Source organism: Rhyacophila brunnea, unplaced genomic scaffold (assembly GCF_057557595.1).
Source record: "Rhyacophila brunnea isolate RB1 unplaced genomic scaffold, BYU_Rbru_1.0 scaffold_18, whole genome shotgun sequence".
NCBI lineage: Eukaryota > Metazoa > Arthropoda > Insecta > Trichoptera > Rhyacophilidae > Rhyacophila > Rhyacophila brunnea.
This window is the reverse complement of record NW_028232837.1, coordinates 9238115-9254074: the sequence shown is the minus strand read 5'-3', so window position 1 is coordinate 9254074 and position 15960 is coordinate 9238115. Positions and strand designations below refer to the sequence as shown.

Below are 15960 nucleotides of genomic sequence, written 5' to 3'. Positions count from 1 at the left end.
TATTGTTGGTTAAGCGTTTCAGCGGTTAAGCATTTAGTGCTAACACCACGACTGGCGCGTTTGGAGCAGTTGGCCATTCGATATAATTAACGTGTTATTTAAATGTGGTAATTAAAATGTAATTAAAACTTCAGCAGTGATTGTGTTGTTCAATGAAAGTATGACTAACAAAGTGTGCACTACCTATATTCCATAGCCTCTACTAACTTTCCGAACTGCAACATGCTCATACTCCTTTAGAAAAAGTGATAGGTGTGTGAAAATTTTATTTTTAAACATAGGTGATCATCAACTTGAATCTATCCACTGTTGGATGAATGCCCTTCAAGCAAATTTTACTTCTGTTTTGTGTAGCTACGTACTTCCGTTGAATTTAACTAGCTTGTCAAGCCAGTGACCGCTAGGCCTACCTTTTGGACAATCTTTATCTCTTGGTTATCACTGGATGATTAGATTTTTCCTTTTTTGGACTATGTATGTGTTCATATTTTGTCCAGCCCATTTCCATTTGAAGTTTCTGGATCCGAATCTCTCTTTTCCCGAGGGTCCTAGTTTCATTCTGGTATATTAATCCGTCTGCAGTTTGTATAGCAAAGTGTATTGTAATTAAAAGACGTGAGCCACAGGTTAAGAACTACTGGATATCATATTTTGATAGGTACACGTCAACTCGACTGATTTCGCCTTTCAAAATAGCATTTTTAAAAATTATTGGGGTAAAAATTGTTAACTATTATTGCAGCACTGAAATTGGAAAAAGAATTTTGCCTTCTGACAACTCTAGACGTCACTTGCTTCAAAGTTTGGTTCAGGAGATTTTGTCTTATTTCACTGTTTTACCAAAACCATACATCACAATCACTATCAATTAATTAAGATACATAACTAAATAATTAAAAAATGTCGATCGAAATTGAGTCAGCTGAGTAAGTTTACGAATCTAAAATTTGAAATATATCCAATATACTTAACAATGTTGTTTATAATTTCAACGCAACTGTCGTTTATTTTTCAGCGTTATACGTCTAATTCAGCAATACCTGAAGGAATCAAACCTGACAAAGACACTTCAGACTCTACAAGTACGTATCGTTTCAGGATTTTCTCATATCAAAGTTGACCCGATCTAACCTCAAAATTTCTATTCCACTTCCAGGAAGAAACCGGCGTGTCCTTGAACACGGTCGACAGTATTGACGGCTTTTGTGGTGATATTAACAATGGCCATTGGGATACCGTTCTCAAAGCGATACAGTCGCTGAAATTACCGGACAAGAAGTTGATTGACTTGTATGAGCAGGTTGTCTTGGAGTTGATTGAGTTGAGAGAGCTTGGAGCAGCCCGGTCGTTGTTGAGACAAACGGATCCAATGATAATGCTCAAACAGCAAGAAGCGGAAAGATATATACATTTAGGTGGGTAATTCAAAATAAAATTTATATTTGGAGCACAATATTGCTCCATAAACAACTACAGTGCGAAAATGATAAGTTGAAGTGTCATATAATGTTTGAGGTTTTCACGGTTGTTTTTATCGTAGTAGATTTTTGGGTTTCCTTCTTTACTCGACGTTTCGGGCTCGTTGCACAGGCCATTATCAAGAGATGATATTATGTTTTATGATGAAAATGTAGTGTAGGTATGTGAATGTAAACATTGCTCTGAGAATGTCAAAAGTAATCCGATTAGCTGAGATATACGATACAGGACACAAATTTGATTTTGAAACCAAGATATTGGGTCGGAATAAGGATATTTCTCACTATTGGTAAAGGAGGCCATTGAAATCCATAGAAACCCTGAAAATATTAATAGGGATGATGATTACAGTTAAAAACGTCATGGCTTCCGGCACTATCAACAAAATCCAATATTCGAGCCAGTATCCCTGGTCGTAACGATTGACAGATTACTTTGAGCAACGTTTGCTCTTAGCTAATCGGATTCCTTTTGACATTCTTAGAGCAATGTTTACATTCACATACCTACACTACATTTTCATCATAAAACATATTATGAATACATGTATTAAATAAGGCTCTAAGTACCAAAAAGTAGTATTGCCTGTTGTTACAAAATACCGAGTCATTGCAGTAAAATTTAATGAAGCAGACCTTTTGAAAAATGTAGTTTTACAGTGTGAAGCAATCACGGCAGCTTCTATAATTTTAGATATCAAGAACTCGCAAGTGTCAACACAGCATCATCAGCTATTTTATATTGAATGCCGTTGACCACTGCAGTGCTACTTACACCATTATAAATAAAACACGCCAACGGACTTACAACGTCGACAGGTTTATTTATTTTGCTGTATTTTTTTGACTTGCTTGAGGCACTTAGACTATAGTTGAAGTTATTGGCGTTGGTATGTAGAACATTTTTCTATAAAAATGTCAGTTTTTATTATTTTGGTACTTAGCGCCTTAATTAATACACGTATTCATATCATCTCTTGATAATGGCCTCTGCAACGAGCCCGAAACGTCGAGTAAAGAAGGACACACGGTGGAAACCCAAAAATCTACTTGAAGTGTCATGGCCGCCGTTGTGGCGCTGCGATGTATGCCATTATTGTAGTTCTCGCAACGGTCACGCTTCACATTAAACTTGCCGCAGTCTATTAAGTAGTGATTTTACTATTCCTCATGGAATGATTGAAATTGAAACAATAATAGTGGGAAGGGTGGAGATAGGTTGCTGAGATCCAACATAAATAGTGCGTACTAAACATTGTAATCCTACTATTATCTGTTTTCATTGAACTAATACCACAAATTACAGATGGTAGGGATTAGTTTTTAAAATGCAATTAACCCTGCCTAAAGCAAACCATAATAGATATTAGATAAATATATTATTCTTCTATCTATAAAATGCTTCCATATCAAAAATGCAAAACATCCAACATGACAGCTATAAATAATAGCGCCTATTTATACACATGCATGAATTTACTGGCACCAATAGTGTGTTAATTCTACTGTTGCGATAATAACTGCTTACACGTAAAAGTGCTGATTGTCTCCAATCTCATTATTTAAGCGTAAGCGAGATGCGTTATTGTCATTTTATGGTGCTATTTGACTGGTTGTGAAATATTGTAAACGTCAAAATGTTTTGCGGAGTATAGTTCGTATTGTTTCCGGCAGGTTTGCCACTGTCGTACTGCACAGGCGCAGATATTGCACAAATTCCAACTGTCAACATCTTGCAACTTTCGCAATAGTACGTCTTTATACCCCCTTTACACGTGCATGGATTTACTGCTGACTGAGTAATTCAAAAGCTTCTGAACTTTTTTGATTCATGCATGCAATCTTGCCAACTGCAGGATAATATGCACTATTGCTGGCAGTAAATCCACGCGCGTGTACGGTCACATTACATATTGTGCAGTTTCTTGTATGGCACTTGATAATATCGACACCTCCTACGTAAAAGTCCGTAACTGCGTTTTTGGCTGTTTTGACTTGATTGTCTTTTATTAAATAATTTTAAAGATAATACCTACAACAATGATAATCGAAAAAAAAAAAAAAAAATTCAATCAATATATTATATCAATCAACTAAAAAAATTACGATTTCAGCATTAAAAATTAATGTTGTGGTGTCATTAAAATTTATTAAAATCGTACTACTGAAAAGCACCATTTTGCAGTTACAGACTTATATCGTCGGTGTTTTGTAAAAAGTGCGAATTAACCAAAATGTTATTTTACAGGAGAATTTTTAACTTTTGACATTTGTTTGTTTTTTAACTGTAGATGATTATAAATATCTAATAAGTTTATAATATAGCTTAGAAAGAATACTGGCATTATAATAGGCCTAATATGTCAAATTCGCTTTTTATTTCGTAATTTTAATTAATTTAATTTTTGTCGATTATCGTTTTTAAGTACTTTCCTGTGAAGATACAAATTCGCCGTTTTGACACAACAAAGCTAGTGGGGTACATATTGTATTTTCATTAAAATCTCGATTTCGCCAAAATGGTTGATTCGCCATTTTTACAAAACACCGACGATATGTAGAAGGTGTCGATACATGTACTGTCGGTAACGGAGTATAAGTTGTGATGTTTTAATTTAAATTCTCTACTTTCAATTTCTTCAATGGCGAGTCTTCAGAATTTTCTCTATCTTGAACATTTCAGCGTTTGTGGTTTCCAATCCTTTTTTATTAATTTTTAAATCTTCTGTGGTGCAGTCTAGTCATTCAGTCTTTGGCCATCTATATATTTCTCATCCGGCATTCTATCCACGTGGGCAATCCAGCGCAGTTTTTGCATATAATATGCCATGTAATCATTTTACTTCGTTTCGCATAATAAATATTAATATTTAAAATTTATCGCATTTCGTAATAGAAAACTTGCTGGCTCGTTCCTATTGGGATCCGAGAGAAGCTTACCCTGAAGGTGGCAGCAAAGAGAGAAGGCGGGCGGCCATCGCGGCTGCGCTAGCGGGAGAGGTGTCCGTTGTGCCCTCCAGCCGTCTCCTGGCTCTACTCGGACAGGCTCTCAAGTGGCAGCAGCACCAAGGATTACTTCCACCTGGCAAGTCATCACCATATTAATATCAAGATTGTTGAGGTGATCATTTTCAACTTTACAGGAAAGCATTGGAACCCTATGTTTGGTGATGGTGACGCTTCACCACCACCATTTTTTTATGACTGGGAATGTCTCAGGAGGAGTCACCCAAGACTGAGGTCACCCCGCACTCAAGTGTGCTCTAACTGTGTTTAAAAAGACAGCTAAATGTGCCCATGGGAGAGAGGACCACGGAGAAAAGACAAATTAAATAATATAAAATAAAACAAAGGCCATGACACTGAATTGCGAATTATGATGGTAGTGTTAGTTATTGATTATCTTCGAATGCAATGTGGTAACCTGTTAGCAATAAATGAAGATTTTCGATTGCATATTTCGTTCAAATTGTTACCATTTATTTCAATATCCTACAATCATCATTTTCTGTAAATAATTTTTCATTTTACATTCAAAGTATGAGCAATAACTACCACTACCATTAAAGCTTACAGTTTCGTGTCACAACCTAACTATAGTGGGCCTTAAGCCTTTATATATCGGGTGATTTGTTCTCAATGATTCGGTTATTTGTTACACAAGACTTCTACACGGCTCATCAATGACGTTAGTCTTTCCTCAAGTCTCCCATTTGTTATCCTACGACCGATATCTTTTATAATTAATTTTATCGATTACTACATGTGTGGTTGTGTGAAACTTGTATTTGTTAAAAATTAATGTTATTGTTTTATCAATTATTTCTACATACATGATCATTTCAAATACGACTTGTACCGGAACCGAAAACATTCACATTATAATGCAAATATAATTTGTTAATTATTTTTGTACACGTCAAAGACACAGAACTATACTTATTTAGAATGTTTACATGAATAACTCAACAATCACATTGTAATATGTCATAATTATATATATATTGCAATAACAACTGCAAAAGATAAAGATAGCGATTGTAAACAATGCCACTACAAACATTCCAGAAATATTGTCAAGTGCTACAAAACTTGAATGTTTATAAGGCCCTCTCTAGGTATGGTCGAAGCCTTACGGGTCTCACTATTTTTTCTTTTATATTTTAGGTACCACCATTGATTTGTTCAGAGGCAAAGCGGCTATCAGGGATCAAGAAGATGAACAGTATCCGACGCAGCTATCAAAACTCATCAAGTTCGGGCAGAAATCTCACGTGGAGTGCGCCAGGTAATTGGGTAGCTTTATGTATTTTAAACAACAGATTTTGTTGGCTAATCGAATCGAATTGTACAGACTGTTGCCAAGTATTTATTACGAAATATTTCTCTGAATGACATGACATGTGTTCAGGAGGAGCTAGCTAGCTGTTTTCAGTGTATGTATATGGCACTATGCCGTTGGTATAAATCACTAGTGGCAATATATTGACATTTTTTATCAATATAAGGACATCCTGACCATAGGGATAAGAATATTTTTTTTTTTTTATAAATACTTTATTTCATTTCTAGGTTCTCTCCGGACGGCCAATATCTCGTGACAGGTTCCGTGGACGGGTTCATCGAAGTGTGGAACTTCACGACAGGAAAAATCCGTAAGGATTTGAAGTACCAGGCGCAGGACACTTACATGATGATGGAACAAGCGGTCCTCAGTGTGGCGTTCAGTCGAGACTCCGATTTACTTGCCAGCGGCTCACATGATGGAAAAATTAAGGTGTTTTTATATTCCTCCATTCTTGGAATTCTGTACCACGCGATTTAAGATGAAGTGCAAAAATTCATTGTTTCGTCACTCATTTGAAGTGTAGCAAATGTTGAATATATAAAGCATATGATTTTTAAAGAAGATAGATAATATGTTGTACTTAGTGAATAGAGTAACTAAATATTTACTTGATTATCGATTTTTAGTTTTTCAAACATGTCAAATGAATGCTTGTGTCGAAATATTGACAAAATAAAAGTGTAAATTATATGTTTTTTATACCTACTACTTTCGTCTCTGTTCTGGCAGAACACACTAACTGGAGAATACTAGTTTTGAGTAATTTGACTTTGAAGTTGTTAAAATGTTTGAAATAATGGTCTATCATGTGAGTTTATTAAGTAATCGTAAAAAGGATGACTTTAAAATCAAGACTGTTTATTTATTAAGAACGTTTTCAGACGGTAAAGTTTGAAATAAGGAACATTTTGGTACTAACTCAATATATCATTTTTTCGAATTAGTGTTTTCTGCCAGAACAGTGACGTTATATCGTAATAATATTAAACTTCTCATATAACTGCTTTAATTTTTGTATTACTTTTTACAATTTGCCGAGACTATTTACACTAAAAGTATTGCATCAGAAGAATTTTTCCAAATGTATTGCACTTAGTTCAGAGGCACGATGTTATCTCCCTATCACATTTTTTCATGCATTTGATTGTAGGCATACTAGTTAAATTACTTGAAACATGGCACTGAACTCAAAAAAGAAGACATTCTAATGAAATTTATCCCAGCATGATTATGACATGCAACTGTGATTAGTTTGGATTTAGTAAATAAATAATCAAAATTTAAGACACCATATGATGTCGTGAATTCTTACAGTCATACGCTTGTGTCACCGGAGGATTAAAGATCACTTTGCGACTTCGAATCGTCTTATTTTGTAATATTTATAATTTCTCAATTTTATAAAATTTTTGATTGTATTCTCGAGATATGAAACAATCACAACACTGTTTCGTTCAATTAAATGAACATTATCAAGACGTATTCTACCAAATATCTAAATTGAGATTTTGTCTGTGTTGATTAGGTATGGAAAGTGGCGAGCGGTCAGTGCCAAAGGAAATTCGAAAGAGCGCACGTGAAAGGTGTAACCTGTCTTCAATTCAGCAGAGACAATTCTCAAGTCCTCTCCGCGTCGTTTGATCACACAATAAGGTAATTTTAAGCATTTACAAAAAATATTATTACATCTCGCTCATTAACGACTATATTGCCTCAACCGTGGACTGTGGAAGTATTTCTTTCCGAGTTGATTGGCATATTTAATTCCAAACTATCGTGCGTCCTGAATGTGTGACTTATCAAAGAATTTGGACTCAAGATATGAGTCTTGATGAGATTGGAGTCTTAAGGTCCGAATACATTAGCATCACGTTATGTGCTATCACAGTAAACTGTCGCTACGGAAAAAAGTGTGTAATGTAATTTTTTTGGTATTTAAAATGTTATCAGACTGATGCTCCCATCCCGTATCACATTTGTCAGTGTCAAACATTGTCAAAATCTGCCGAAATGGCCAGAACTACAATGAGGTCACCTCACGCGTATTGCGCTACATCGTCAACCGCATGACTCAATGAATGTTTTTTTTATTATGTTCTGCATGTCTACACATTTTCGACTCACGTCAAAACGCGTGCTCTTTGTTTTTTTTTTAATGAATTTTCTATTAAATTATTATCTGTCTGGTGTCTGTCTATTATTTATTGTCTGCTGATTGGGTTCTGTTCAAAATATTATCTATGGATGCAATATCGCAAGTCATTTTAATGTGCGCACACGTAGAAACTGTTAAAATTAATTGAAATTAGCATGAATAATAATTAAAAATACTCATAAATTTATAGAGATAGTGATCATTGAAAATATTCTGCGGAATGACTTAACCATAGACTAAATTTGTAGCCGTGCCAGCATGTGACGGCACGTGACTTGATCATAATGTAATCGTTATACGCATTCCGTATTAGGAATTTTTAAGGCAGTTCGATTTTCGAATCAAACAATAATTGTATGTGGTTGTATTGGTAACAAGTTCTTTATTTTCTTTTTCTATTGGCATCTCGTGGTTGTCATGTTAGTAAATAATGTTACATAATGTTTTGTAATGAGTTGTACAAAATGATATTTTTTTTTAGAATACACGGTCTGAAGTCCGGCAAGACTTTGAAAGAATTCCGGGGCCACACATCTTTTGTCAACGAAGTCGTGTTTACTTCCGATGGACATAATTTACTCAGGTACGTCGTATGAGAATCAGAAATCAAACATCATTCAAACCAATGTCACACATATGCCAGATAATTTTACTATATTAAGAGATTGATGTGGTATTGCATGATGCTGTCTATCGTATAGTTTACCTATTTGATTAACCATATTTTATTGTGCTGTTTTCAAAAAGGATTATTTGCTTTGTACTTTTTTAATATGTTGTATTTGTGGCGCGTAGATCAAATATCACATTTTTTCCCCTAAGCCTTGACTTAAAGAACAACAGAGTCTGAAATTCTCTTGAGGCATCCGCCGCACATGGCCTTATTATTCTCGGCTTGACAAGAGGCTGCTTGGTCCGCTCTTTTATCTCCTAGTTACTTCTATAGTTATGCTACCTTACACCCAGTATCCACCACAAACATCTATTCTTGAAGCTCAGTAGCTCAATGATTGCTCTGAGCCTTCGTAAGGTGCCATGACTCGGATACGTATTTAAAAATCTGTTAACGATCTTCGAATATGTATGAAGTGTAAATTTTTGGAAGAGTTATTATGCCGTTATATTCAATGCATGCCGACGATGATCGAACAGTAACGTATCAAACAAATTCACATGCTGTTTTTCAAGGTGTATGGATCTAATTGGTTGAGCAAGTGGCTAACATCCATTATTTCCTGTAAAATCTCAAGATCGAACATGGTGTTGTATTGTAGTGTGTAGCTGTTTCTTCAATTTAGGGGGTCGCCAATTTGTAGTTGTTTGGTTATTAAGTTTATGTTTTTGAGATGTGGAGTCAGAATTAATTACTTAATACACAGAACTGTTTATTGATTGACTTCTGTGACGCGACTAAAATTACAATATGATCTAAGTAAGTCTTTTCTGAGGAGTGCTGCATTATTTACAGTTTTTGTCGATAGATGTTACTATTAGTGTAATAGTCAAATCCGCGTTGCTTGATGTATCTACTTCAATAACATGTCAACTGTTCATTACACGCATGTATAATCCACACCCAGAGTTTAGTGTAGGTAATTATTATAATCAATGAAAATTTTATAGCATTTTCATTACCCTTTTATTAATTGTAGCGCATCGTCTGACGGTACAGTGAAAGTGTGGTCTGTGAAATCGACCGAATGCTCAAACACGTTCCGGCCCCTCGGTGCAGCGGACCTCGCCGTAAACTCTCTGCATTTAGTTCCCAAAAACCCCGACCACTTTGTCGTCTGCAACAGGAGTAATACGGTCGTCATCATGAACATGCAAGGGCAGGTTAGTTGGTTGAGCGTTTTACATCTTCTCCCCACCAGTGTTTCCTCTAAGCTGTGCTCTCATGTGCATGCAGGTTTTTAAGAAAGCACGTGTGAAAAATTGATTGCCGCACATAATTCAATCGAGTTAATAACATAAATAAAATTTATGAAAATGCTCCCCATTATTTTAACCCCACCACAATAAAAATATAATATGCACATATAATATAATTACAGTCGAACTTGGTTATTACGAGGAAGATGGGACTGACTGAATTTGCTCATTATAAGCATTAGGTACTCGTTATATTGTTTTATAACATTTTTCATGCCACGTTCTATTTAAGCATAGAACATAAAAAATCTGAAAACAATCGTGAAAATCCCCGAAACGAGCATGGCATTCATAAACTACAATAGAAGTTGTTTATTGTAATGAACCGCTGAGCCGCCGGCGCTGGTAGGTACCTACTGACTTCACAATGCTTGGATTTTTTACATGCAATTTCAACCATATGCTTGGATACTTTTTCAATGTTGTCGGCGAAAACATCAATTAGGTGCTTGGACACTTAACTAGTGTCATAAACGTAATCCGATTCCGGCGGCATCGGTCTAGTTAACTGCCCGGTCGGATTTTATTGCTTAGGGTCGAAAATGTTGTTTTTAAACGATCGACACATTTCAGTTTTGCTCGGTATACCCGAGAAGTAGCTCATTATAAAAGTGAATAAATGTATGGAGAAAATCATAAACTAAAATGTCAACGAATGTTTCCTCATTACATCCGAGATCTCACTATTTTCGTGATCATAATAACCAAGCTCGACTGTAATAACTAATAACTATTTTTTTAGTGCATAGTTCCGTCTTCCGACCATGTCCGATCCTAATAGGATCATATCGGCTTCCACAGAGTGGAGGTATGTATTGACAGATTTTGTTTTTACGAGAAATGGATGTCAGCCAACTGCTCAACCTATTGAGTCCATACTCTGACTCATACACAAATTGAAAAACAATATGTGTACTTGCCAGACCCAGGATTCGAACCTGGGACCCACGACGCGAAAGGCCAACACTTAACCATCGTGGGTAATAATTCAAATCAGCAATATTTGTTTTGTTCACCTGTATCGATTTCAAAATGATTAATGATATTTATTTAATATACATAATTTGAAAACACCTCTGAGAAATATATAACCAATAGAAAATCTTTTTGAAAAAAATATGGCACCCAGCAGGATACATGACATACAGGATGACATCCTGCTGGGTGTCGTATTTTTTTCAAAAAGATTTTTTCTATTGCTTATATTATATTTCTCAGAAGTGTTTTCAAATTATGTATGTTCAATAACAAGAATGTTACATTCTTAAATCTTGTGAATTATTCGTTGAAAAAAAAGATAGTTAACGATAGTTATTTATAATAAAAAAAAAGTGAGATTAGTTACTAAACATTGCGTTTAATTAAATTAATAATAATAAGTTATTCTAATAATAAGTGTTTTTTTGGTCAAATGATAACTTAACCTTTTCACGGAGCATTTAATTACTATTTAATTACCACATTTAAATATGCTAATAATATCGAATGGCCAAATAATGAGGGCGCAACAGGTGTGCCGTCCGCGGCAAAAGGATTAACAAGGTCATCCATAATTTAATCATTATGTAGTCTTGATAAACATTTTTTCAGTTTCAGAACCATAATAATATAATATAGAACAAGGTTTTTTTTCGACATCGTTGTAAAAATGTATTAATTTGAAACCCATGTTCCTGATTTCAGATTGTACGATCATTCTCAACGGGTAAGAGAGAAGGTGGTTCATTGATGTGCGCCTGCCTTTCTCCGCGAGGCGAGTTCATCTACTGCGCTGGCGAAGATCTCGTACTGTACTGCTTCTCGACAAGCTCAGGGAAACTGGAAAGAACTCTCAATGTAACATCAAACATCATATTGTTTATTTTGTAGTCCGTTTAATTTCACCCAACCTATGGGGTCCATTCTCTGGATCCAAAATGAATTTTCTAGGCGCAGGATACATTCGAACCGCAACTCACAGCTTCAGGAATTGCGGATATTTTGTTTTATTTAAGCATCAGATTTTCTTACAATTTAATTGAAATAATCCATAGATTCATATGAAATTATATAAATGTCAATGTATCGTCGTGCCAGTGGCGAAGGGTGGAGGTAGGCTGATAAAGATCTGACTTAAATAGTAGTGCACACTAATCTTTCTCAATCATACGTAATTGTGTTCATTGAACTAAGACTACAATGTGCAGACACTGTTGGTTAGTTTTTAAAATTCAATTAAACCCTGCGTAAACCAAGCCATAATAGATAATAGTCAAAAACTATTCATATATCTATAAAATATCTAAAATCATGCCATACATAATTTTGGATATTTTATAGATAGAAAAATATTTTTTATCTATTATGGCTTGGTTTACGCAGAGAATGAATTTAAAAAAAACTAACTAACACCATCTGTAATAATATGTATTTTTAATTCAATAAAAACAAATAAGTATGACTGAAAAAGGATGTACTATTTTTGTCGGGTCGCCCATTGCGTACCAAAACTATTATGGTTTGGTTGATACAGGGTTGATTGATTTTTAAAACTAACCAACACTCCACTAATATTGTAATCTTAAAACAAATACGTATTACTGAGAAAGTTTAGTGTGCATTATTTATGTCAGATCTTAACAGCCTACCTCCACCCTTCGCCACTGCCTCGTACTGTGTTTCTAATTTAAATACGTGCAAATAAATCAATTTGCATTATTTACAGCTCTAATTACATTTTTGACTGATTTGAATTGATTGATTTTTTCTAATAGGTTTGTTTCGGCGATGTTTCCAAATTGTGAAGATTATAATTGTTTTTCTTTTGTTTATTAGGTCCATGAGAAGTCGGTGATCGGTCTGAATCATCACCCACACCAAAATCTATTGGCCACGTACAGTGAAGATGGCTTACTTAAATTGTGGAAACCATAAACAGCCATTTATAAATATTAATCGGTAAGATATGTCGTGTGTCATTGTGTTTTACGAGATAGTATGAATTTTTTAAATATGGAACAATTAATAGCTGCATTATGGTACAGTTGGAATATTGTATTGGATACTATAAAAACCAGAGATAATATCGCAATACAGGTAACTCATTTCGTCTCACTGACACTATTTCTGTAAGCAATTTGAGATATTTGATTGTTCTGTTACTGAATATTATAATCAGGCCCGGTCCTATAGCCCATTTACATGTGCATGGATTTACTGCTGACAGTACGTATCATCACGGTCATAACAAAAAAGTGCACGTGTAAACACGCATTATCGTGCAAGTTGCAAGATTGCATGCATGGATAAAAAAATTCAGCAGTTTCTGAATTTTCACAATATCTGTGCCTGCACAGTTCAACGATAATGGCAAAAAATATGAACTATACCGGAGAGCATTTTACGTTTACCAATTTTCACAACCAGTGAAAGAGCACCATACAATGACAAACTCTCGTCTCACTTACGCTTAGAGAGACAGTCAGCACTTTTACGTGTAAACTGTTATTATCGCGATAATTAAATTTATACACTATTGGTGCCAGTAAATCCATGCACATGTACAGGCTCTATTAGGGCGATTGTACCGTATGTTTCGCGCTCTATGGAGTTTTTAATGTTATCCAAATACAGTTGAGCCCTCATTTTTAATATAATATTTGTGCCCAACCTAAAGGCCCCGTGCACACGCTCCAATCGGGCCTCACCCTTGTTAGGACCGGCCCTGATTATATTCACCAATATGATAACATACAGACTTTCCATCTTATCTATTATGTAAATGCGAAAAATATATTTGTGAATGAATGTATGAAGTCACAACTATATTATATTATTATGAATTAATTTGCAAAGTCGGTTATTTTCACTACATTTCGGCCCCTTAGGGTCAGAGAAACGTGTCTCATTTTTCAAGGAGACCCCAAACACAAGTAAGTTTACATTCCATTGATATTAACAAGAAAGTGTTTCTAACAGATACGTATTAGACTATCTGTTGAATTTGTTGATGTTGTCTCTTTGTTACTTACTACCATACATACCTCAAAATTGCTAAAAATTGAGATACATGTCTTTGACGCCAAGAGGCCGGGCCGATTTCTACCCTTTAACCATTTATCTACCGTAAAAATTACGCCAAATATCGGAATTGTTTGATAAATATCAATCAAATTCAATCACAAAATTAAAAATAATATAACTTCTGAATCTACCGATATATTATGTAAATCAAATTTTTATATGAATGTTTCGAATTACGTCATTTAGAGGCTATCCATACACTGCTGCCATGTGCGCCATAATAAACTTATGATTTCTCTTCATAGAAATATATTTTCACTAAGTATATGAGTGTATATGTTCTATAAGGGGCGTAGTTGTTATTTGTTTAGTCAACTACCCCTGTTATTATTTTATATTCCGACGGTTGTTTTTGTATGTGACATGTGATATTGTATATGCAGTGTTGAAGGATAACACGAGTTGGTATTTGTATGTTTATATGGCACAAATACATTAGTGATTATTACACGGCAGATAGCATGAAGTTATATTAAACTACGTTTTGAGTGTAAAGGTTTAACATGACTTTTAACTTAATAATTTGGAAAAGGACTCAGCGCCCCTGTAACCTCTACATAGATTCAAGGTCTCTGGACAACTGTCATTTCCGACTCGCCATTGTCTATGCTCTAAACGTGTCAATTGCAGATTTGGGTAAAACCTCTACAGTTTACGATATATAAACAGATAGGTTAGATGGTTATATACTTGGTAAAAATATATTTCCATGGACAGAAATTAACAACCTTGGTGCACATCAGAAGGACATTGCCATCTTGGAAAAATGGTGCACAAAACCGGTCATTTCAGAATATCTCTTCACCAGAAGGTACAATGATAGTTGGATGAAAACAGTTTTGTAGAAAACATAATTCTCTACAACTTTTGTCTGAAATAGTTTTATATCGTCTATTTTTAGTCATAAATTAAAATAAAATGGTTTGAATTATTCCACATATGTTTCAAATCATGATTACTTGTTTGGAGGTTTACCGACCCACGTGCTCGTCGTAGGTCAAAATTGAGTTTTTATTGTATTTTCAAACCATGATCCTGGACACTCCTTAAACGTTGTAGATAATCTATTTATATAATTTTGAAGCCTTATTATCCCAAATTTGGGATCACAGAGATTATCAATATAATTTTTTATCGTGAATATTTTACAAAAATTATCTCGTAATAAATTATACTAATGGTTTCATAAATGCGATTAAAAATTAATAAACGTAAAAAATCTTAACACCACTGCACAGTTATGTATCGAAATATGACTATATTCTAAAACATTAGAGCGAGAGGTTTAAAAGAATACTATTTTATGTAACAAAAATACTTTATGCAGTCATCAAATGTTTAAAATAACTATAAAGGATAATAAGGCTTCAAAATTATATAAATAGATTATCTACAACGTTTAAGGAGTGTCCAGGATCATGGTTTGAAAATACAATAAAAACTCAATTTTCACCTTCGACGAGCATGTCCCCCCTTAAAGGTTTATGGAAATAACTGACTTGCAATCCCCAAATTGAAATTGTTGAAATCATCCAATTCCTTTTATATGATTTATAATGAAAAAATGTGTTTGTCAACTAAACAAGTGTAATTTTAAAAAATGATTTATAAATAAAAAAAATTAAATCTCAGAAAAAAATCTTTTCTTCTCAAAATTTTCAAGGTATTATATTACATTTCGCCGTTTCACAGTGTCATACCGTAAAGAGATGACCGTATAGTATTTAGATCAAAAAATGATACATTGCAGACAGTAATGTTCCAATTTTATTAGATTTAATCAATAAGCATGTTAATTTGATATTGAGGGGTATCAAATATCGTATAATAATGCTGTATTATCAGATATTTCATATTTCTTATTAGCTTACCTAACTATTTTCTTCTGTCTTTCCATTGTATTCTGATCGTTTTTACGACGTATTTTTAAGCGTTTTATTTAGACATAAATTTTTATCTCAATGCTATACAGTTATCGGTTTCAG

At 34.4% G+C, this 15960-nt stretch overlaps 1 protein-coding gene across 1 annotated transcript; it reads left to right on the top strand.

The window, feature by feature from the left end:
* Nucleotides 1-773: 773 nt before the first annotated feature.
* On the top strand, nucleotides 774-14074 carry Smu1 (Smu1 spliceosomal factor). The gene is made up of 11 exons (XM_085945154.1): nucleotides 774-926; nucleotides 1016-1082; nucleotides 1157-1415; nucleotides 4375-4563; nucleotides 5646-5766; nucleotides 6051-6255; nucleotides 7352-7479; nucleotides 8463-8564; nucleotides 9634-9817; nucleotides 11597-11749; nucleotides 12728-14074. Exons 1-11 carry the CDS (start codon nucleotides 901-903, stop codon nucleotides 12824-12826), a joined length of 1533 nt encoding a protein of 510 aa, XP_085801280.1. The 5' UTR covers nucleotides 774-900; the 3' UTR covers nucleotides 12827-14074.
* The last annotated feature ends 1886 nt before the right edge of the window (nucleotides 14075-15960 follow it).

Coding starts and splice junctions, on each gene's coding strand:
- Smu1 (XM_085945154.1), top strand. CDS start 901: ATGTCGATCGAAATTGAGTCAGCTGA. Junction 1,416..4,374: donor GGAAAGATATATACATTTAG/GTGGGTAATTCA, acceptor ATTTCGTAATAG/AAAACTTGCTGGCTCGTTCC. Junction 11,750..12,727: donor AACTGGAAAGAACTCTCAAT/GTAACATCAAAC, acceptor TTTGTTTATTAG/GTCCATGAGAAGTCGGTGAT.